At 41.9% G+C, this 22471-nt stretch overlaps 1 protein-coding gene across 6 annotated transcripts in view; it reads left to right on the forward strand.

Annotated features, from left to right (window-relative positions):
• THRB (thyroid hormone receptor beta) overlaps positions 1-22471 on the forward strand; it is a 440576-nt gene that overhangs the window by 386347 nt on the left and 31758 nt on the right. For 5 of the 6 annotated variants that reach the window (XM_043968992.1, XM_043968989.1, XM_043968991.1 and 2 more), the window contains one exon: positions 13648-13748. In XM_043968992.1, the coding sequence (XP_043824927.1) occupies positions 13648-13748 (101 nt within the window). Of the gene's footprint in view, positions 1-297; positions 641-13647; positions 13749-22471 lie in introns of those variants that run through there. The other variant, XM_043968994.1, reaches the window with a different exon arrangement.

A 22471-nucleotide genomic window follows, 5' to 3' on the forward strand; every position in this document is an offset into this window, starting at 1 on the left:
TTAGCTACAGTCACAGATTAAGACCTTTGATGGTCATAAATCTGCTTCTCAATATGTTTGAATGGTGGGGGGAGTTTACCAGCCTACCCAATATAAATAGGACGTTAGCACATCAAGTGCTACTACTCAAAAGTGAAGCAGGCTGTGACTTTGTTGGTCCTGTTTATTCATCTTTCCTCTCCCTGCCGTTCGATGTGTATGTATGCGTCTGGGTGTGTATGCACAGCCGTGTGTATGCCCCAGATGGTGTGCATGCATGCCGCTTGTGTACGTATGTATGTAAAGTAGAAACGCAGGGGACAGAATCACAAAATGAACTTCTGTGTGCAGGAAATATACGAGGTCTACCCAGGTGCTGGGAGCACTGGTTATATGCAGTGTCCAGGCTCTTGTACCTATGTCGAAGAGAGTCAGAATTACAGCGGCTGTGATGCTCAGGCCGGGCACAGTAACAACATATATATGGAACAGGCCTGGGCAGTGAATCAGCCGTATACCTGTAGTTACCCTGGAAACATGTTTAAAAGCGAGTACTCTGACATGGACATGGCCCTGAAGCCGTACAGCCAACCTGAATATTTCACTGAAGAAAAGCCTACTTTCACTCAGGTGCAGTCGCCATCGTACTCTCAGAAAAAAGGTAGGGACAATTTTATTTCAATTTTTCTTCTTTAGTCTCTGTGCCTCTGATTGTTTTTTTTTCCCTAGAACTTGCTGCATCTGCTTCCTCACGCATAATCTTTGAATTTGAAGCCTTGTCTGTTCCAAATTGAAAACAGCTGTGATAGAGGTTGCTGGGTGATTGCAGGGTCTCCACCATCAGCAAAGATTTCCAAGCACCTTTTTTATTCGTATGGGAAAACGGGGGTTAGAATGGCTCTCTGGTTTAGATTTTTCGGGATGTGTTAAGTTAGCCAAATGTTAGCCAGAAATCACTGGGTGAAAGTGGGGAAGAGGAGGGAGATCTAAAAGTTTTCCCTTTCTGAAATGGATATGGTTAGATTTGGAATGATCCCATTCTCATCGTCAGTCTCCTTTCCTCAGATTGCATGGAAAAATCCACATGGCTTTTTCTGGACATTTCATGGGAAATGTACACATTAGCTAACTAGCTGACATGATTTGTCTTGGGCCGTTTAATAGTAAATGTATGATAGAATAACTTGTCAGCTCATTTCTCTAGATTTACTCCCCTTGCTTAACCTGGAAAGAATGCTATGTCCAATCATTTCAATCCAGATGTAATAAAAAATACATCCTCCCGCTGCAAAGTTGCACCTCTCAAAAACTATGCCTGATATGGTGTGGCTATCCAAGCAAGTAGCATGTCACTTCCCCACTTGGATTGAGAGAGCATTCCCTACAAAATCCCGAACACAGAATGTTCCTTGCATAGGCATGATCAGCATTAGCACTCAGTGAAAACTTGGAATACAGTATAAGAACTGTCTGCGAAGGCACTCCAAATAAGCTCCAAACCTAGTGTAGCTTTGACAGAAATGCTTGCTTTCTGGATCCGTGGGACTTAGGAGCCTGTTGAGCAGACAGATACCTAATTTGCAATGATATGGTGCCCTATTGTATTTATAAAGGAATATCTCCAGTGAAATGAACTGAAAAGAGATCAGATGGGGCTTACAGAGTTCAAAAGGAAGTATCATTGGCAATTTAGCCACACACACACACACACACACACACACACACACACACAGAGCGCTGCCCTTTTAATTCAAATAGACTGAGAATCCCATTTCTGTTTCCCTCCAAGGGTAAATGATAATATTTGCTGACATATCAGTAACTTCTAGCTGTGGATAAAGAAAGGGAGGGAGATTGGGTACAATTATAGTGTGATGAGAAGGTATATTTAAAAGTTTCTTTTCCCCCAGTTGTTGGGAAATTGCCCTTCTATTGAGTCCCAGGGATTTTTAATTATAATATTTTAGAGGCGAGGGACACCCCCAATGGATTTCAAAGTACTCTAACCTGTAAATTTGACATCGTGTCCTCCATTTCTTAAGAAATACGGTTTCTGGGTAACTCGGCTTTTAAAATCAGAAACGAGCCCATTGGGACTCTGTCCATGAATATATGCAGCTTGGGGGGGGGGGTAACTGATGTCTCTGTTGGTCTCCTTTTAACTTGCTGGAGCATTCAGACATGACTAGGATTAGTTAATTGCAGAACTTTCCTGACACTTCCCCCATCGATTGGTACTTCTAGTGGTTCTTTCACCCGGAACCTCCACAAAGCCTCAGTGGAAAGGTCTCTAACAAAGGGGACCTGCTTTGGCCATTGATGCCTTGAGCGTTAATATGATTCATGAAATGGGGAAACAAAGCGGCATTCTATGCATCTATGGATGTAATTTTTTAAAGCCCTGCACCTTGAAAGGCCACTGGCCTCCCTCTCCCTCTGCCCTCCCCGCCAATCTCACTAAACAAGGCAGGTGATTGACCTTAAGCATGTCAGTATTTGTGGCAGCCAGTTTTTAAGCAGACTATAGTAAAACGAGCCAATCTGCTAACTGTCTCCCAAGAACAAAAGGTTAGACCCAGCATGTCCCTCTGTATTGATCCGATATTGTTATCGAGTGGAGTGGGTTCTTTCTGCCAGTGAATCCTCAATGATGTCTCATTAAGACAACATTAATACTTTAAGCAGGTGTCCTTTTGAAGAGGTTTTGTTGTTCCATTTGGTCTTTCTTTGATTCCCAATAAATCATAATTGCCTCGTCTGTGTTCATTGTGTTCACCATCATTCTATATTCCTCAGTAACACAGCTGTCAAAACTTTTTCTTCTCTCTCTTCTCTCAGTCTTCCCTTTGAATTTATCTTATTTCTTAGCCTCTGAATACAGTTTTTCTCTCCTTCTATATATTGAGAAAGGCTGAAGTTTAGAATAGAATGTCTGTCCCACTCATCAATTCTCTGATGGAGAATAGAAGAGGTTTTTTAAAAGATTTAATTTTTTAAAATCCAGCACAAAGACCAGATGAAAAGAATAATCCCGAGCAGGAAATAAAGAAAACCTTCTCTTTGTCCTCCAGTGAAACATGGCATCTTAATTCAAACGTAGCAATTAGAGGACATTAAAATCAGTAATTAGCCCCAGCTTTTGATCACAGACTTTCCTAAGGGACAATATAGTGTTGAAGAGCTGAAATTTTGAAGGCAAACTTAAGGGAATTGGCCAATCAGGGTGTGGTGCCTTCTCCTTTGTACTATGAAATTGACATAGCTAGAAGATGACAGTGCCTTTGGCCTAATTCTCTCAACAGAAAGTCCAATTCTGCGCAGAAGTTTAAGACCAATCAGGATTTGGCTACATTCAGAGTGGACTTGCCCATCAAATACTCACTTTATTTTAAACAGAATTCTTCCTTAATTAATCCTTTCCTTACAACTCTCCTTCATACAGTGATTTTTTTTTTTCAGTTTCCTATGTCTTTACAGGGAGTAGACTTCCTAACAGTTGCTAAAATATTTGTATTAGAACTCATTTTCATATTCAGAGAACTCAGGAAGTCCCAACTCTTTTTTTCTCCCTCCCCTATCACACCCCGCCTCAAATCCAAATGCTTAAACCACTATCAAGAAGGGTCTTTTTTTTTTTTTTGGTAACTGTTCTTACTCTTTGGAATCATTTTGAGAAAAGTAAAGAAAAATAATAATATGCTTTTTGGGTTGTATTGGAACAAACACAGAAGCTCTACAGCTGGTGAAAGACCTACAAAAGCATATAATGAATCCATCGTAGGAACTCATCAACTTCACTGAAGAATTGTCAGCCTAATGGGTATAATTGCATAAACACTAGAAATGGAAATTAAATGACAAATCAGGTATTGTTTGGCCCGACTCAGATGCAGGAGATCAGATTTCAAACAAGGCTTCTTGCAAGGACATCTCAGTAGCACTTTTAAAACTAGCTGAAGGATTGCTTTAGGTGAAAGCCCAGTGAACTGTTGAGTACGGAAATGCAGATCTCAAGTTTTTAAAATATAATACTAAGTAGTTCATGCAGTGGCAGATTTTGTTTTTGCTGTACCTGTACTCTGGTTCAAGTTGTGGAATCCATTAAGAGACAAGGCCATTACAGAAAAATGCTAAAGTGTTTTCCTTAAATACGGAACACATTTTCTTTCTCGAGGTTAAATGAGAATGCCTCTTGGTGCCAAGAAATAGATTCTGCCCTAACTAAGCCTAAGAGCAGACAATGCATGAGCTCTCCTTTCAGTCCATTCCCCATCTCTCTTATCAAGAACTCAGAGGCTCTTGTCAAAAAGATGCATTCTTCAGAGATGGCAATTGATGCGTTAACCTCCTCCTAAAACATCTAATGCCATTTTCCACAATGGTTGCTAATGAGAGACTAGCACATTAAAGCAAGATGGTGGCAAAGCCCATGGACTGCCCTGAAAGGGTATTATTTAGTTTCTGAATGAGCTCTTTGCTTCCACTGTCTCTAATTCTCCCATTCCCTCTTAGAGTCCCTCGCCAAAGACTAGAGCAGCTTGTTCATGACCAAGTAGAACAGCTTTTGGCCATGGGCCCATCCTCCTTGACCTTTCAGTGGCTTTTCAAAAAGCCAGTCGCGCCCTTTTCCCACCATCCTCCCTGACCTTAGCTTTGCATTATTTGCCTTTCCTGTTTCTCCTGGTTTTCTAGTTACTCATTCATTTGGGTGCTTCTTACGTACCATGAATGGCCCCGACTGCTCAACACTTGGCACTTTCTTTGTCTCATCTCTGGTTACAATTGCTCCATTGGAGTGATGCTCCATTATCTCAGAGACTCACAGATCCCTTTGCCTCCTCCCTTCATTCTCCTGTCCACACAGATCATCGACTTTCTGTCTTCAAGAATTGCCAGGACAAGGGGCAGCTAGGTGGCGCAGTGGACAGAGCACTGGCCCTGGAGTCAGGAATACCTGAGTTCAAATCCAGCCTTAGACACTTAATACTTACTAGCTGTGTAACCCTGAGCAAGTCACTTAACCTCAATTGCCTCACTAAAAAAATAAAAAATAAAAAATAAAAACCAAAAAAAAAATTATTTAAAAAAAAGAATTGCCAGGACAGCTAGAGGGTAACCTGTCCAGCATCACATGATCAGTATGTATTAGGGCAGGATCTGAACCCAGTTCATCTCAGCTTTGAGGTCAGATTCTCTAATTGCTATGACTTGCTGCCTCTCACATGCAAGAGCATTCACAAGAGCATCAGAAACAATAGTACCCACAGTAATAAGAATAATTAATAATGATAATAAATAATTAGTATTTATATAGCACTTTGAGGTTTACAAAGTGCTTTACCCATGTTATCTCACTGGATCCTCACAACAACCCCATGAGGTTAGTTCCTCATTTTACTGATGAGGAAACTGAGGCAAACAGGGGTTAAGTGACTTACCCAAGGTCACACAACAAGTCTAAGATAGGTTTTGAACTATCTAGCACCTAGCCTAGAAAGTGGTTCTAAGTTGTTGTAAGTGGTTAATAATTATTTATTCACTTACTAATCCTTTAGTTATTCTCTCTATTATGCCATTCCAATTGCCTCATCCTTGCAAAATCATATTCAACAGTAGATCAGAAATTGGGAGAAAGCAATTTTGTAAAGACTAGGATAGGTTGGCAAATAATGAAATCCATAACTAGGTAGAGATTGATTTTACAAAAAAAAATATTTGATTAAGTGGTAACCCAGTTAACCAACCCAAAGAGAAGAGATTCTGGACAAATGAGTGCTAGTAGAGAGGGCCCTGGAGCCACTGAACTCATCTTCCTAGCTCATTATCTTGGGTCCTAATGGCTAGAGGTCGGTCAATCCCAGTCTGTGGACCAAAGAGCCCTGGACCATCACAGCATTCTTTCAAGAGATCTCGAATCCATAGGAACATCAAACATTGTCATTTTGTCATTATGTATTTTCTCAAGTAACAAGTGTGAATCACGTAACTACTCTCAAGCATGCATCCACCAAATATTTTGATGCTAATTGTTGAGGTTGGGTTGGAAGACTCCCATCATTTAACAACGGAACCTGGACTACCATTATAAGGGACTGCTATGCATTCAACTGAAATTACAGGTATGGGTGCCTAGAAAATATACTAGCCCTTAGTGCTTGCTGAGTTAGCCTTATTAAGTGACCACAACTGTGACAGAGCTAGACAGTTTCTTGAGATAATGTTTTATCCTTTTGGTGATAATATTTGTAAAGTGCTTTGCAAATCTTAAAGATGCTGCTGTTGCTGCTGCTGCTGCTAATGATGATGCTACTGGAACCAAAGTCCTCTTGAGACTGTGTGATTCCTGTGTAATGTTTGGGAGAGGAGAAGGGGAGGGGGGGAATAGCAATAAGGGAAGAAGCAGGGAAGTAGTTACACTTACTAGGGGAGTGGGGTCTTATGTGGTGCTACCAAGAATCCCTTATATGGAATACTAATTTGGATCAGTTCACAGTTGATTACATGCAAGGTATGTGCAAAGCTCTCTGCTAGGCATTTAGGGGAACAAAGACACAAATAAAGTCAAGTCTTCCCTGAAGGAGCTCACATTCTAGTTGGGATGGGTGGAAGTCAATAGGTATTTACTTTTTTAGGGTGGGGAAAGTAGTGGGGGTCTGGGCGTGTGATTTTATTTGGGTAGCAAAACTCTCCATGATTAAATGCCCTTCACCAAAACAAATCAATTTCCACTCTGCAGTTTGAGCCGGGATTTTAACCTAGGTTATATTGACTCCCCATGGATAGATTTCATCATGACCACGAACTTGGATGCTCACTAACCTCTACCTAGAATGTGACACTTCTTTTAATTACTCATTTTTAAAATTATTCTTAAAGGGGGTCTAAAATTATCCTAAAAAAGAGGTCTGGGGGCAGCTAGGTGGCACAGTGGATAGAGCACTGGCCCTGGAGTCAGGAGTACCTGAGTTCAAATCCAGCCTCAGACACTTAACACTTACTAGCTGTGTGACCCTGGGCAAGTCACTTAACCCCAATTGCCTCACTAAAATTAAAAAAAAAAAAGTCTAAAAAGCCTGTGAGCTTCACCAGATTGCTATTAACCTCAAAAAAACAAGAGGTTAAGACCCTCTGTCCTAGATAGCTGCACAGAACACTAATGGCAATATTAATAATGGGCTGTTGTTCTTCTTTCTCAAAGAGGACCAAAATGACATCACTCAGTCTGTGTCCGGTTGTAGCCAATCAGACCAACGTGAGCTCAGAAGGCTTTACCCCAGGTCAGGCATCACCATCACCATCTTTAAGATTTGCAAAGCACTTTACAAATGTTATCTCATTTTATCCTTACAACCCTGAGAAGTAGACACTATTATTATTCCCAATTTTATAGATAAGGAAACTGAGGCAGAGATTAAGTGGCTTGTCCAGTGTCACCCAGCTAGTAAGCATCTGAGATCAAACTTAAAGTGGTCTTCCTGATTCCAGGTCTAGCACTCTATCCGCTGTACCACCTGGTTAAGGGACTTGCTCAGAGTCATACAACATGTGTCAGAAGCAAAACTTGGACCCAGGCTCTCTATGCAGTATTCCATGCTGCCTCTGTATACCACGTGTATGCAAAGTGATCAGAAAGTACTTCAGGGGCAGCTAGGTGGCGCAGTGGATAAAGTACCAGCCCTGGATTCAGGAGGACCTGAGTTCAAATCCAGCCTCAGACACTTGACACTTACTAGCTGTGTGACCCTAGGCAAGTCACTTAACCCTCATTGCCCTGATTTTTTTTAAGTACTTAAGAAGGGAGAGATCTCTCATAACTGGAAGGATCAAGGAAGGTCTTAGGTAGAAGATGGCATTGAGCTGTCTCTTAAGGTAGTTGGAGATTCCACAAGGAACAGGTGAGAAGGAAGAGGGATCTAGATACTGCCCGGGCGCTCGTTCCTTGACAAAAGGTTCACTAACAAATGATGGAGCTGGGCACAACTGATGGATCGTTGCCTATGCTGACTCTGGATAGAAATAAATGCTTCAGATCTAATATTACAAGGAATTTGAAATGTGTGGGTGGATCATATTGGCAAGATCGTGTAAGAAACTGTCACCAGCTGATTCTTTGGAAGATTCTGATCAAGGAGTCTATGATGCATTAAAAAGAAGTTAAGAATGCCCGAGTTGGATGGTCTGAGCGCCCCTTGGGCTCAAAGTCCGTGATGGCTGACCCTACAGGGCTCTACACTTGATCTGGGAAGGTGGTTTCTGTACGGCTTTGACACACGTTTTCTTAAGTCCCCGATGCCTAGTGGTGGGGTCAGGCCCACTGCCATGCCACCAAGAGGCAAGCGACTCTGAGGGTGCTGACAACTCCTGAAGAGGAGGTGTCATAACCCAGGCCACATCAGGGCAAGGCTGTCCATCCAGAGAGAAATGGGGGCCAAGAACAGCATGTTACAGTGTTCAGGGCCTAGGCTTCATTCCTGGGGAAATGGTGCCAAGGAGTTAGACACAGACCATGGCAACAACAACAACAACAACAACAACAACAATGAATTTTGAGTGGGAACAGGATTCCAGAGCCCTCACAACCAGCAGGCTGAATCCTCCTGGCCCCACATTCTGTGACTATGACCTGCACCTGCACCAGTATTGGCCATGGGGCCCAGGGCCCAGCAAGGTTCGGAAGACAAACTAATACAGTTCCCCTCTTCGGTGCCTCTAGGGATACTTTAAATTTCAGCCTTCTCTCTGTCTCTCTCTCTCTCTCTGTGTCTCTCTCTCTCTCTGTGTCTCTCTCTCTCTGTCTCTCTCTCTCTGTCTCTCTCTCTCTGTCTCTCTCTCTCTCTGTCTCTCTCTCTGTGTCTCTCTCTCTCTGTCTCTCTCTCTCTGTCTCTCTGTCTCTCTCTCTCTGTCTCTACCTCTCTGTCTGTCTCTCTCTCTCTCTACCTCTCTGTCTCTGTCCGCCTCTGTCTCATTCTTCTATCTTTGTTTCTACCTCTGTCTCTCTCTGTCTCTCTCTGTCTGCCTCTATCTCATTCTTCTATCTTTGTTTCTACCTCTGTCTCTCTCTGTCTCTGTCTGCCTCTGTCTCATTCTCTCTTTGTTTCTACCTTTGTCTCTTCCTTCTTTCTCTGTTTCTCTGTCTCTCTCTGTCTCTCTCCCCTCTTTCTTCTCTCTATGTCTCTGCCTCTGCCTCTGTCTCCCTCATTCTTTTCTCTTTGTCTCTGATTGTCTCTGTCTCTCCCTTCTTTCTATTTCTCTATCTCTCCCCCTCTTCTCTCTATGTCTCTTCCTCTGCCTCTCTCTTCCTCATTCCTTTCTCTTTGTCTCTGCTTGTCTCTATCTCTCTCTCTTCTTTCTGTTTCTCTCTCTCCCCCTTTTGTCTTCTCTCTATGACTCTGCCTCTGTCTCTCTCTATATCTTTGTCTCTTCTCCCTCTTCCTCCTCCACACCTCCCCCCCACAAGCTGCACACACTGTTTGATGAGTGGTTAGTTCTCTGGGCACAAAGCCCAGTTCATATTGTTTTTTATTTTGCTTATTATCATGGAAAGGCTCCCAGACTCTGTGCTGGGGATGAGGGCCTTCTGAGTTATCCTGTTGTTGTTGCTGTGTCTTATTCAATTAGAGTACTCGCTCCATCAATTACCCACAAGACTGAGGTACCCAAGGGACTTGGGGCTCGGCAGTTGTGTAAGCTGGGAACAGAATGAATTGTACATGGGGAAGGGGGCACCAAAAGTTACTTGGGGGTGTATAGTCAGGATGGCTCAGCCCAAAGTGGAGCATTGAGAATTCAAAGCAAGTACGCAACTCAGGTAAACAAATGATCCAATGCTGCCCATTGCTGAGACCCAGCCTCAGTGTCTGTATGAAGGTTTCCTACTTTCATCTCTATACATGTAGTAGAAAGGAAGATACTATGGCCTAGTGAATAGAGAGCCAGCCTTGGAGCTAGAAAGACCTAAGTCATGTCCTGCCTTTGATGTATACAGGCTTTGTGACCCTGGGAGAGTCACTTAATGTGCTGTAGACAACTCTCTTAAGATATTGAGGTGCCAACCTGCATTGGTGGAAGGACTGCCTTCACCTTGGAAGTCCTCTACATCAGTGAAGATATTGATCCAGTCCCTGTTCCTACATGGAGGGAGACGGCTCTGCAGCCTATATCTTCTCTGCCTTGTAGCCAATGGCATTTCTAACCCAAATAACCCAAGCAAAACAAACACAGACCCTTGAGAAGGAGACTCCCCATCACTAAAGGATGTGGTCCCTTCGATGGGGCTGGATCTGGACATGCCCTCACCACAACAATGAGGGGGTCTGGACTTTCTTCAAGGAGAAAACTTACCTGTGGTAGATGGCCTTCATTTCTATATCTATAGCTGTCTCCTCATGGTCCAACTCCCGGGATCGTTTTTTAATCCACCATAGTCTTTCCTCTAGATTTAGAACTCAACTTGGGACCTGTCCTCAAAGTGCTCCATGAGCTTGTCTGAATGTCTGAAAGTCTGACTGTCTGACTGTCTGTCTGTATGGCTGGCGGGCCGCCCCCCACCCCAGCCAATCAGGAGTTTGCATCTCTTACAAGCCATAGCTTCCCCACTACAATCGATCACCACCACTGCTCCTCTGGGACTGGCCCACTGGCTTATTTGTATCCCCAGGCCTGGAAAATGGGAAATGCTTGCTCATTGCTTGTTGATTGATTGACTGACTGATTGATTGATTGACTCATTAGCTCTCCCTCAGTGAAATGATAGCACCACAGATACCACCTATACTCTTCCCAGGGTGTGCTAGTTCTGGCAGCAGCATTAATTACCTTCTCCCACTTCTGAATTCTCTAAAGCTATCACTCCCTCTCCTCTCTTGCTCTCTGCTTCTTCCTTCCTCTCTATGTCTGCTTCTACCCCATCCCCAATATGCAGGCATCCCCTGGGTTTAGAAGGAAAGTAATCAGGGTGAGAATCTCAAATTGGTCACAAAGAGTGGAAGGGAGGGAGGGGGGAGGAAGGAAGGAAGGAAGGAAGGAAGGAAGGAAGGAAGGAAGGAAGGAAGGAAGGAAGGAAGGAAGGAAGGAAGGAAGGAAGGAAGGAAGGAAGGAAGGAAGGAAGGAAGGAAGGAAGCAACCATGACCATCTATCTTCTTTCTCCTCTTCAACCCCTCCAATGACTGCTTCGAACTTTTCACTAATAATGCTTTGAAACATATGGGAGTAAACTCACTGGATAAATCTTTGTATTTGCATGATGCAAAGACAAATCAGAAAATCCATTCGGCCTCTAAAGGAAGCACAGGATGCTAGCAAAATGGTTTGTGAATACCCTTATCTTTAAGACAGTGTGGTACAATGGAAAAAATGCTGGGTCTGGTGTCATAGGATCTGGGTTTGAATCCTAACTTTGTAACCTGTATGACCTTGAGCAAGTCACTTATTAATTATATTAGCTAGCATGGCCTGTTGAGGTTTCCTTTACATATGTTCGCTCAATTGATCTTCACAGCTCTGAGGGGTAGTGCTGTTATTACCCCCATTTTATAGGTAAGGAAACTGAAGTGATTTGGCCAGTATCCCCCAGCTAGGAAGTATCTGAGATGGGATTCAAACTCATATCTTCTTGATTCCCAAGTCTAACACTCCATGAACTGTACCACCTTCCTGCCTCCAAATTTCTCTGGACCTCAGTTTCCTCTTCTGCAAAATAAAAAGAGTGAACAATATGGCCCCCAGGATCCCTTGCAGCTCTAAATCTACGAGTCTATCTGTAATATAAACCTTGTCTAAATGTCAGCTCTTATTATACCATCATCTGTACCACTCCCTGAAAGGAGATGCTAGATATTTCTAACCAAAAAAAAGTTCTGAAGAATTCTGGAAAGCTTCATTTTTCTTCCAGTTTTCTTGTCAAGGCTACTTTTTTGAGTGACAAACTGGATCTTGGGCTTTTTACTTTAAAAAAAAGTTGTGAAAATGTTGTATAGAGTATGGTTAAATCTCTCCCATCATTCTACCCTAAAGTCACTTTCCCTGAAAAACATTAGGCATTTGATGACTAAAAAGACTGGGGCAAAAAAAAGCCTTAATCAGGGTATAGAGATAGATATGGGTAGAGGTATAGGTAGATATAGATATTGATATTGATATAGCATGTATATATATGTGTGTGTGTGATATAGTATATATATGTGTGTATATACATACATGCATATCTATACATACATAGATCTTTTGCCCTCACCTTATCCCCTAAGTCATTCGTGGGTTGGATTTCTGAATATAACCAGTCTCCATGCAGCCCCCAGCAGTCAGAAGGACTCACATAGGGTATGGAATCAGTCATTCTCATGATCAATTCTCATTTGTGTGCACACACACACGTTTAACTGAGTCAGATGAGAACAAAACAAAGACAGGTGAGAAGTGGACTAACAAGGGTCAAGTTCAGCTTCCTGGGACAAACAGAAAACAGTAAGTCTTCTTCTTTTTTTTTTTAAGTGAGGCAATTGGGGTTAAGTGACTTGCCCAGGGTCACACAGCTAGTAAGTGTTAAGTGTCTGAGGCCGCATTTGAACTCCGGTACTCCTGACTCCAAGGCCAGTGTTCTATCCATTGCACCACCTAGCTGCTCCAACAGTAAGTCTTCTAACAACAACAGGAGTCTTTATTATTTCATTTGAACTTTTTTAAGGACTAAAACCATAGAATCATAGATTTTGAGTGGGAAGGGACATCAGAGATCATCTAGTTCAACCCTCTTGTTTTCCAGAGAAGGAAACTGAGGCTAACTGAAAAGCTAAATGAATTGCCCAAGGTCACACAGGTGGTAGGGGAAAGAACTATGATTTGACATCAAATCCAGGATACCGTGCTGCCTCCTTTATCCCGTATCTCAGTTCCTCTCATTTGTTCCCTAGTGGGTTGGGTGTTGGGGTTTTTATTTGGCAGGGTGGGAGTTCCACATCATATAATCACAAGCCTAAATAATTTTTATTGTGAAAAATAAATCTATTAATTCATTCATTTTATATTTAAAGTTAAATCTTTCCATGTAGAGACAATTAACTTAGTTTATTTTTGTTGGACTGGAAGTCCAATCTCTTTGACCTGGATTTGAGCCCCATTTCTGCCACTAAACTTATGTCATTCCTGGACAAACCTCCTCTATAAAAAGATAAGTTTGAATTTCCTAATCTGGGACCCTGTCCAGCTTGAAAATATTTCTGTGCCACTGGGCAGTGCTGGAGATTACAAACAGAATCAAATTTGTTTGGGCATGATCGACCAAGACCAAACCCTGAAAAAACTTAAGGGGTAAAAAGGTAGTTTTATCCAGTGGTCAGCCCAAGGGCCCAAGAAGTGACTCCCAGAATCCAACAGGTTGTTGTTACCATGTTCAGTTTCCCTTTTCTTCATCTTGTTTTTCCGTAAGCACAGCGATGACGACAGAGGTGATAATGTTTGCTTATAAACACACCCTGGGGTTGAAGATGATGGCACTTTTTGTGTAAAGAGATGACTTTTGTGTTGGATGGGCTCTCTGTGGGGAGTCCCAGCCTTGCCTCAAAGGCAGCCAGCTGCCTCTGGCTCTGAGCAGTCCCCAGGGGGGTGTGTCTTTGACTTTTAACATGCCGTTCCCTTTTTTTTCATACTCCTTTTTTTTTCCTCCTTCACAGGGTACATACCCAGTTACTTAGACAAGGACGAGCTATGTGTAGTTTGTGGTGACAAAGCCACTGGGTATCACTACCGATGCATCACTTGTGAAGGCTGCAAGGTAAATAATCTTGGCTGGAATGGCTCTAGCAGGCCAGCTCCTTTTCTCGTGACAGAAGCTCTGGTGCATGAACATCACATCCATAAAAATGCAGATTAAGCCTGGACTGCAACATCTGTTACCCATAACCATCCAGATAGCTGGTCTATTACTTAATTTTCAACAACATTGAATTGGTTTTTAAAACTAATGACAGGGGCAGCTAGGTGGCACAGTGGATAAAGTACAGGCCCTGGATTCAGGAGGACCTGAGTTTAAATCTGTCCTCAGACACTAGATACTTAATAGCTGTGTGACCCTGGGCAAGTCACTTAACCCTCATTGCCCACAAAAAATAAATTAATAAATAAATGGATGGATGGATGGATGGATGGATGGATGGATGGATGGATAAATGGATAAATGGATGAATAAATAAACAAATAGACAAACAAATAAATAAAACCAATGATAACTAAAAAAAAAGTGGGATGGGATGTCATCAGGGTCTCGCTTCTTCCAATCACCATTATTGTAGGCATTTCCTAAATTGCACAAACTTCTTTAATATTTCGGTGCTAATTTGCCCTTACTCACCAGTCCCTGTTAACTTTTTATGTAGGTTATTTCACATCTCATTATCACAGTATGTCTATTTCTCATTTTTAGTATAATATGAATTTAGGTAGTCCCTATTCCCTCAGTCTCTACTTGGGAGTCAGACTCTAGATGCTATACTTAACTCAATTCCTGCCCCTTGGGACACTCCTCTTCAGTTATACCTCATGTTGTAACCAAAAGCAAGCCAGTCTTATTAGGTTAAGAAAGGAAAGGTAACATCAAGTGACATCAGACATTGGTCAGCAAATGCAACAGACCCTGTACAAGACCCAAACCCTGATTTGAGAAGATGCCTTTTACTTAATTGCAGGCATAAACTTCCTACTAAGAGAAGAAAGCAGGTGTACCTCCGAGAGCTCCATTAGCAAGTCTCTTGAGGCCACTTCTTTTCCATTATGGTCTTTGATTATCCAAATAATCTGTGCACACAGCTGATATTCAGTACATAGTTATAGTCCTAATTCATTCTTATGCTTTGAAGAAAGAGCTTTAATAATACTATGCCAAATTACCCAATTTAGCCAGTCTATGCACCTCCTCAAAGAAAGTTTAAACATTGTTGGATTTAAATGAAGTTGGTTTTTGGTTTTTGGTTTTTGGTTTTTTTACTGGAAAACCAACTTAAAGTTTGCCTTACAATATGAAGGCTGAAATTGACATTTTACAAGTTAAAAAATGTTTATAAACAGAAAAATCTTTCAGGTTAAGAAAAGAGGAAAATGTATATATGTGTATTCTAACCCAATTTACAAAATTCACTCTGAAAAATTCCTGGAGGGTATGAAAATGATTAATAAAAGAAATCAATTCCAGTCCATGCAACGAGCTCCTGGGAAAAGTCTAAGCAAGGGTTGGGGCAGCTGCGTGGCACAATTGATAGAGCATTGGCCCTGGATTTAGGAGGACCTGAATTCAAATCCGACCTCAGACACTTGGCACTTACTAGCTATGTGACTCTGGGCAAGTCACTTAACCCCAACTGCCTCACCGAAAGAAAGAAAGAAAGAAAGAAAGAGAGAGAGAGAAAAAGTCTAAGCAAGGGGCATTTTAAGAAGTGATACATGCTACCAGCAGCCACATAATTAGCAGACAGAGCCTCTGTCGGGCTAAGGTGGGAAGTCAATTCTGTATTGGCACATATTTCATGAGAATGTCCTATTTCCTGTTATCTGTATATAAACTTAAATTAAATGGGACTGTCAGTCAGCACGTGAGGGAAATGTTGGGGTGACATAATAGAGGGCTGGTCTCTGAAATAACAATCTTAAATCTACTAAGATGTTATTTAAAATGTGAGTGCAATCAGACCTCATTATCTCCAACTCATCTTGAATTTCTGATCATTTAACCAGGGCTAGGCCAAAGGTTGCCTTTGATCTGTACACAGAGAAATTGTTCTTAAAGGACTTGAGCTCATTGATTGTAGGCAAATCTATAGTGATAATTACAAATGAGTCTTTACTTAATTAAAGCAGGCCTTCTCTCTGGAAAACAGTTTTTAAAAAGTTAGTTTGACTGATTATATTTCTTTGAAAATGATAAAATTGTATTTCTCTAAATATTTCTGTAATTTAGGTCGACTGTTTCAGACCAGGCCTTCCTTCTTATTAGTCTAGAGAACTGAGGTTTTATTCTACTAAATTTGGATATTTGTATTCTCTACCATTTTTTTTTTTTTAGTGAGGCAATTGGGGTTAAGTGACTTGCCCAGGGTCACACAGCTAGTGTTAAGTGTCTGAGGCTGCATTTGAACTCAGGTCCTCCTGACTCCAGGGTCGGTGCTCTATCCACTGTGCCACCTAGCTGCCCCTATTCTCTACCATTTTGAAGTTACTTCCTAGTATCACCATGGAGTGGCTAAAAGACTGGATCTAGACAATGACCTAGGTTCAAGTTTCTCATTATATTTCTAGTTTTTATCATATTATTAAGTCTGTTATTGAATTTTCTAAACCAGTGAGAACTAAAAGAAGCAAATTAATGGCTATGTAACTTTTAGGCAAATCACTTAATCTACTAATCAGTTAACAAGTATTTTTTAGGACTTTATGCTAGGCCAAAGACAAAAATGAAACAGACCCTGCCTTCAGGGAGTCTACACTCTTACCCTCTCTGGACTTAATTTTCTTTTCATCTACATAAGGATGAGATTGGACCCAATGATCTGAAAGGGGAGGGAGGGCCTCTTTCAAATCTATGATCCTATATTGAGAACAAAACCAGGCACATGAAAACCAATTTTATTGGGTGCTGCATTACTCTCACAGCCCCTCAAAGACTTTTTTTTTTGGTGGGACAATGAGGCTTAAGTGACTTGCCCAGGGTCACACAGCTAGTAAGTGTCAAGTGTTTGAGGCTGGATTTTAACTCGGGTCCTCCTGAATCCAAGGCCAGTGCTTTATCCACTGCGCCACCTAGCTGCCCCCCCCCATGACTTTTTTTTTTTTTTTGGCGGGGCAATGGGGGTTAAGTGACTTGCCCAGGGTCACATAGCTAGTAAGTGTTAAGTGTCTGAGGCTGGATTTGAACTCAGGTACTCCTGAATCCAGGGCCAGCGCTTTTTAACCACTGTACCATCTAGCTGCCCCCCCCCAATGACTTTTGAAAAGCCTATGTGTTGGGGCAGCTAGGTGGCACAGTGGATAGAGCACCGGCCCTGGATTCAGGAGGACCCGAGTTCAAATCCAGCCTCGGATACTTAACAATTACTAGTTGTGTGACCCTGGGCAAGTCACTTAACCCCAATTGCCTCACCAAAAAAAAAAAAAAAAAAGAAAAGCCTATGTGTTTCCTGAAGCATTAACCTTACCAGTAGATATTGATTTGTGCACCATAGAGAATCAAGTCCAGTGTTCAGCGTAGGAATACATGCAAATAGCAAACCTATACGATAAGGTCAGGAAAAGCATGAGCTTCTCTTCCTCGGGTTGTAGAACACATTACTTTGGGCCAGAATCAGCTACAGCTGCATACAAGAAACCAGCATGGCCTAGGAATCCTTAGAGAGAGGAGGGAAGAGGAGGCACCATCTCTACCCTGCCAAATCCCAAATGCTGATCTTGTTTTTAGACCAATTATCTGGATTAGAGGGGTGAGGAGGACAGAATAGTTCCAATCAGTTTAAGAAGAAAGGGAGGGAATACTTTGCCAAATGACCCTTCCTCAAAAGAATTGAAAAATGCTTTTCTCCTTAAGACAGTATAAACAAATTGAAAATGTTTCTCTGTTCTAATGTGCTTATAATTATTATTCTGCAAAACGGCAACAGCAAAAGGTCTTTCCTAACCCCCCCAAAATATTCTTTTTCACACAAAAAAAGCTTTAAAATTTGCTAATTCTACCGAGAAATGCAGATGCAATCAAGTCTGCTTTGGCAAATCTGTGCCTCATCCAGACCTCAGAATCAGCCTCATCGGGGAGGGACAGTGTTGTCAAGTGGTTATGCCAGAAACCCCATAGGGAGGATTACAACAGGCCGTGAGAGTAAAAGCATTAAAGATGACATGAGTTCTTAAAAACAGCAGTCCAGCAGCTGGTGCTTTGCCATCCAAATCCATCCAGAGAAGATGATCTTGAACTCTCTGTCTGTTTACATGCATGCCCTCTCAGCTCACCAGGGTCCCAGAATCATATCTTTTCACATTGTTTAAATAATGTCCCCATTCACCAGTACACTAAAAAAATCTATTGCTTTTCATGCCCTGCTGGCTCTCTATAACCACAAGTAGGGACTTCAGGGATGCATCCACAGACATTTTTCTAAAGAAACTATTTAAATAATGTCATCTATTCAGGTGTACTTTGAGACATCTTTTTTGTTTTGTTTTGTTTTGTTTTGTTTTTTTGCAGGGCAGTGAGGGCTAAGTGACTTGCCCAGGGTCACACAGCTAGTGTCAAGTGTCTGAGGCTAGATTTGAACTCAGGTCCTCCTGAATCCAAGGCCAGTGCTTTATCCACTGCGCCATCTAGCTGCCTGAGACATCTTTTTTGAGTAACATATTTTGTGACTTAACAAGGCTGAGAGGTAGCATCCTTACATATTCTTTAGCACAGTGACCTCCCACCCCGCCCCCACCCCAGTGTACAGTTGTAACACCAAAACCTGGCTGCAATACACTGATACATTTTCAAAGACAATAAGACTCAAAGGGGGTGTCCTCCAGGGGATGCTCCTCAAACTTCCAAAAGGAATCCACTTGGGGAAAGTTACAGCAAGGTGTCTCCATTGCCCAGGGTGGCAGTGCTTAGAGGGGCTAAGAGGAGACCCCTCCCCATAGGTACCAGCACCATACCCTTACAATGCCTGCACACAGACTCTGCCCTTGCTATATATACACTCCACCCCAGTCTACCTACAGTGCCCAAATCAATGTCAAAGAAAAAATGAGCAAGGGGTCCTCATGGTCACTGGCTTTACCTAACTCCAAATGTGGCTTACACTCTCCCCACCCCTCAGCAGTAGCAGGGCAACTTTCACAACGAGATCACCTCTAGCCAGGACTGAGGCACAGGGGTAGAATAGGCAGGGAGATATGCATGCATGCATACATACATACATACATATGTGTGTTTATATGTATGCATACATATATATGTGTGTATATACATATATATATTCTGCCTCTGTAAAAAGATGGGGTTGGACTAGATTATCTCCCAAGACCCTTCCTACTCTGAATCTATGGTTTTATCCTCCTGTTCCTATCAGAACCTTCTTCTCCATCCAAGTATTTCTGGCCAGGAAATGGTGATGGGGGTGGGGGCGATGGAAGAGGGTCAAGGTTGAGGAAGAGAGAGTTCTCTAGGTGGCCTATTTTCTAGCCACACATTCAGAACTGGAATTTCAGTCAATTAGGTATTCAATGCATGACCCAGAGACATAATCTAGCAGTTTTGCAGCTGGGGCAAACAGCCAGAAACGGGCCCTCAAACCAATTTTACAATTCATGATGTGAAAAGAATATATATAGGAGCAGCTAGGTGGCGCAGTGGATAAAGCATCGGCCCTGGATTCAGGAGGACCTGAGTTCAAATCTGGCCTCAGACACTTGACACTTACTAGCTGTGTGACCCTGGGCAAGTCAGTTAACCCTCATTGCCCCACAAAAAAAAAAAAAAAAGACCAATTTAGTTGTGCAGAAAGGAAAATTGGTTATGCTAGTGGCTTACTGATAGAGTCAATGATCTGATAGCTTCTTAATCTAAATAATTCTTCTTGCTAATAAGGTACTATGCTGTGCTGTTCCATGCTGCTAAAGGAAATCCTTTTAAGAGACAGGTTGAACTGTATGACTGTTGAGGTCCCCTTCTCCTTCTTCTCTGAGATTCTTTGATTCCAAGTTTTTCCATCCTCTAAATTTCAGTTTGCTGTTGTTACTTGGTCATTTCAGTCATGTCTGACTTTTCATGACCCCATTTGGGGTTTTCTTGGCAAAGATCCTGAAGTGTTTTGCCATTTCCTTCTCCAGCTCATTTCACAGATGAGGAAACTGAGGCAGATAAGGTTAAGTGACTTGCTCAGGGTCACACAGCTAGTAAGTGTCTGAGGCCAGATTGGAACTCAGGAAGATTAGTCTTCCTGACTCCAGGTCCAGCACTCTATCTACTGCACCACCTAGTTGTCCCCTAGTACTGTAGGCCAAACCCCCTGTCCTCAGAATCTAATTACATCTCTGATATGACCTAACGTGCCATCGTTGTTACGGCCCTAATCATATTGAATATATTATTTTCATTACCTTTGGCCCACATGTTTTAAAAGCATACAACTTCACTTTATCCTGGAAAGGAACAATACCAGAATGCTGACAGCTGCTTAATTAAATGAACAGGTTTTTTTGTAATCCTATAATGCATCCACACCATTCATTGCAGTGGATTTAAAATTAAAAGTATGTGAAACCCAATCAAAATGTGACAGCTTTCTTGTCACTGGATGAACCATCACATTATGAAACGAGCCAAAATTTCAGAGTAAGTGCAGGGCAGAATCAGAGACCTTTTCCTGTATTTTCTTTCTTTCTTTCTTTCTTTTTTTTTTTTTTTGGTGGGGCAGTGAGGGTTAAGTGACTTGCCCAGGATCACACAGCTAGTAAGTGTCAAGTGTCTGTGGCCAGATTTGAACTCAGGTCCTTCTGAATCCAGAGCCAGTGCTTTATCTACTGTGCCACCTAGCTGCCCCCTGTATTTTCTTCTGCTAATTTATCTAATTTAAAAATCGTGTCTTTAATGCTCTTACTATAAGAATAAATTATTGTATGCATGTGAGTCGTGTACAAGAGTATGTGTATGTATGTTAAGATGGATAACTGAACAAACTAGAACCAAGATTGTCATGTGTGACTAAAAATAGGCTAATTGGGGTCCATTAATGCATTGATTCTCATTGGCAAAAATAAGTAATATTAGAAATTTTATTGAGAACAGCTCAGAAAGTTGTATTCTGGGACTTTTCCAAGGAGGAGTGTGAAGATTTCATTGTCAGGGCAGTTACTGATCAGGTTTTCACCTTGAACTTGGCACTAGGTTGCAAATATTTTGCCCTGGATTAGTGGATGAGGTTCTATGAGATTTGAGGATTTTCTCCATAAATGGATGCAAGTCTAAAAGACAGCCCAAAGCTAAGTAGCATCACTGGAAAAGTTTATAGTAGAACCTTCAAAAGTGAGCTATGAAGGGGAAGCTAGGTGGTGCAGTGGATAGAGCACCAGCCCTGGAGTCAGGAGGACCTGAGTTCAAATCCGGCCTCAGACACTTGACACTTACTAGCTGTGTGACCCTGGGCAAGTCACTTAACCTCAATTGCCTCACTTAAAAAAGTGTCTCTCTCACACACACAAACTCATACTCACATACACACACACACTCACACATGTGCACACACTCTTCCCTTTACTACAACCTTTTTGCATGAAGGAATCAAGAAGCATGCTTGCTTTGATAGAGAATGGGTACAAAGTAGAGGAAGCATTTCAAGATAAAGTCACCAAGTCCTCTAGATTATTGAAGACATTTGGGAGGAAGCTTAGAGCTTTTTGCCCTAATTTATTGCTATTTGCAAAGTGTCTGGGCTGGCTTATGTCAGTCTCAAGAATAAGGAACAAGAGGCATGTGTGAGGAACAACAGTTCTGTGTGAAGGCCCTGGCTTTGGAGTTACAAGACCTAGGTTTAGACCCTCCTCCCCAGATTTGCTTCCTGCTGCCTACGTGACCTTGAGCAAGTCATTTAACTTTCTTGGACCTCAATTTCTTCACCTGTAAAATGAGGGAGTTTTACTAAATAACTGCTAGCTCTACATCTATGACTGAATGACCTCTGAATTCCCTTCTAGCTTGAAATCTATGATCTACAAGTTGGGCTTAGTTTAAATGAACTCCACACTAATAACAATAGCTAATATTTATGTAGTATTTTAGGCCTTGCAAAGTACTTTATATATGTAATCTCATTTGATCCTCACAATAGCCCTGTGAGGTAGGTGCTATTAATAAACCCATTTTACAGATAAGGAAACTGAGTTTGAGAGAGGTTAAGTGACTTGTCCAGAGTCACACAAATAAGTGACTGAAGCAGGAATCTAACTCAGGTCGTCCTGACTCAAAATCCAATGTTCTGTCCACTATGTTCCCCAAATGCATTTGGTTTTACATGCATCAATATTTTCCTTCCCTTTTATTCTCCTGTGTGAACCAGGATACCATTTCAGGCAGCTTAAAGAAGCTAGACTTGGCCACAAAATCACAAGACCCTAAGAAATAGAATTATGTTGAATTTCAGTGTCCAGGGGAAAACAGAAAGACTCTGGATTCTCCCTTTGTCAGTCCATTTATTATATTCCCAAGTCCTTTCTCCCTGAATCAACTCTAAAATGAATTGATCAGTCAGTAAGCACTTACTAAAATGCCTGCTGTGGACCAGGCACCGTGCTAAGCATTGGGGGTAAAAAAAATGGCACCAAAAAACCCCCAATCTAATGAGGGAGACAACATGCAGACAACTACATAAAACAGGATGAAGGCAGGATAAATTGGAAATAATCAACAGGAGAAATGCACTAGATTAAGCAGGATTGGGAGGCCCTATGCCATATTCTGCACCCACATATCAAACCTTCTTTATAAAA

Source organism: Dromiciops gliroides, chromosome 5 (genome assembly GCF_019393635.1).
Source record: "Dromiciops gliroides isolate mDroGli1 chromosome 5, mDroGli1.pri, whole genome shotgun sequence".
Classification (NCBI taxonomy): Eukaryota; Metazoa; Chordata; class Mammalia; order Microbiotheria; family Microbiotheriidae; genus Dromiciops; species Dromiciops gliroides.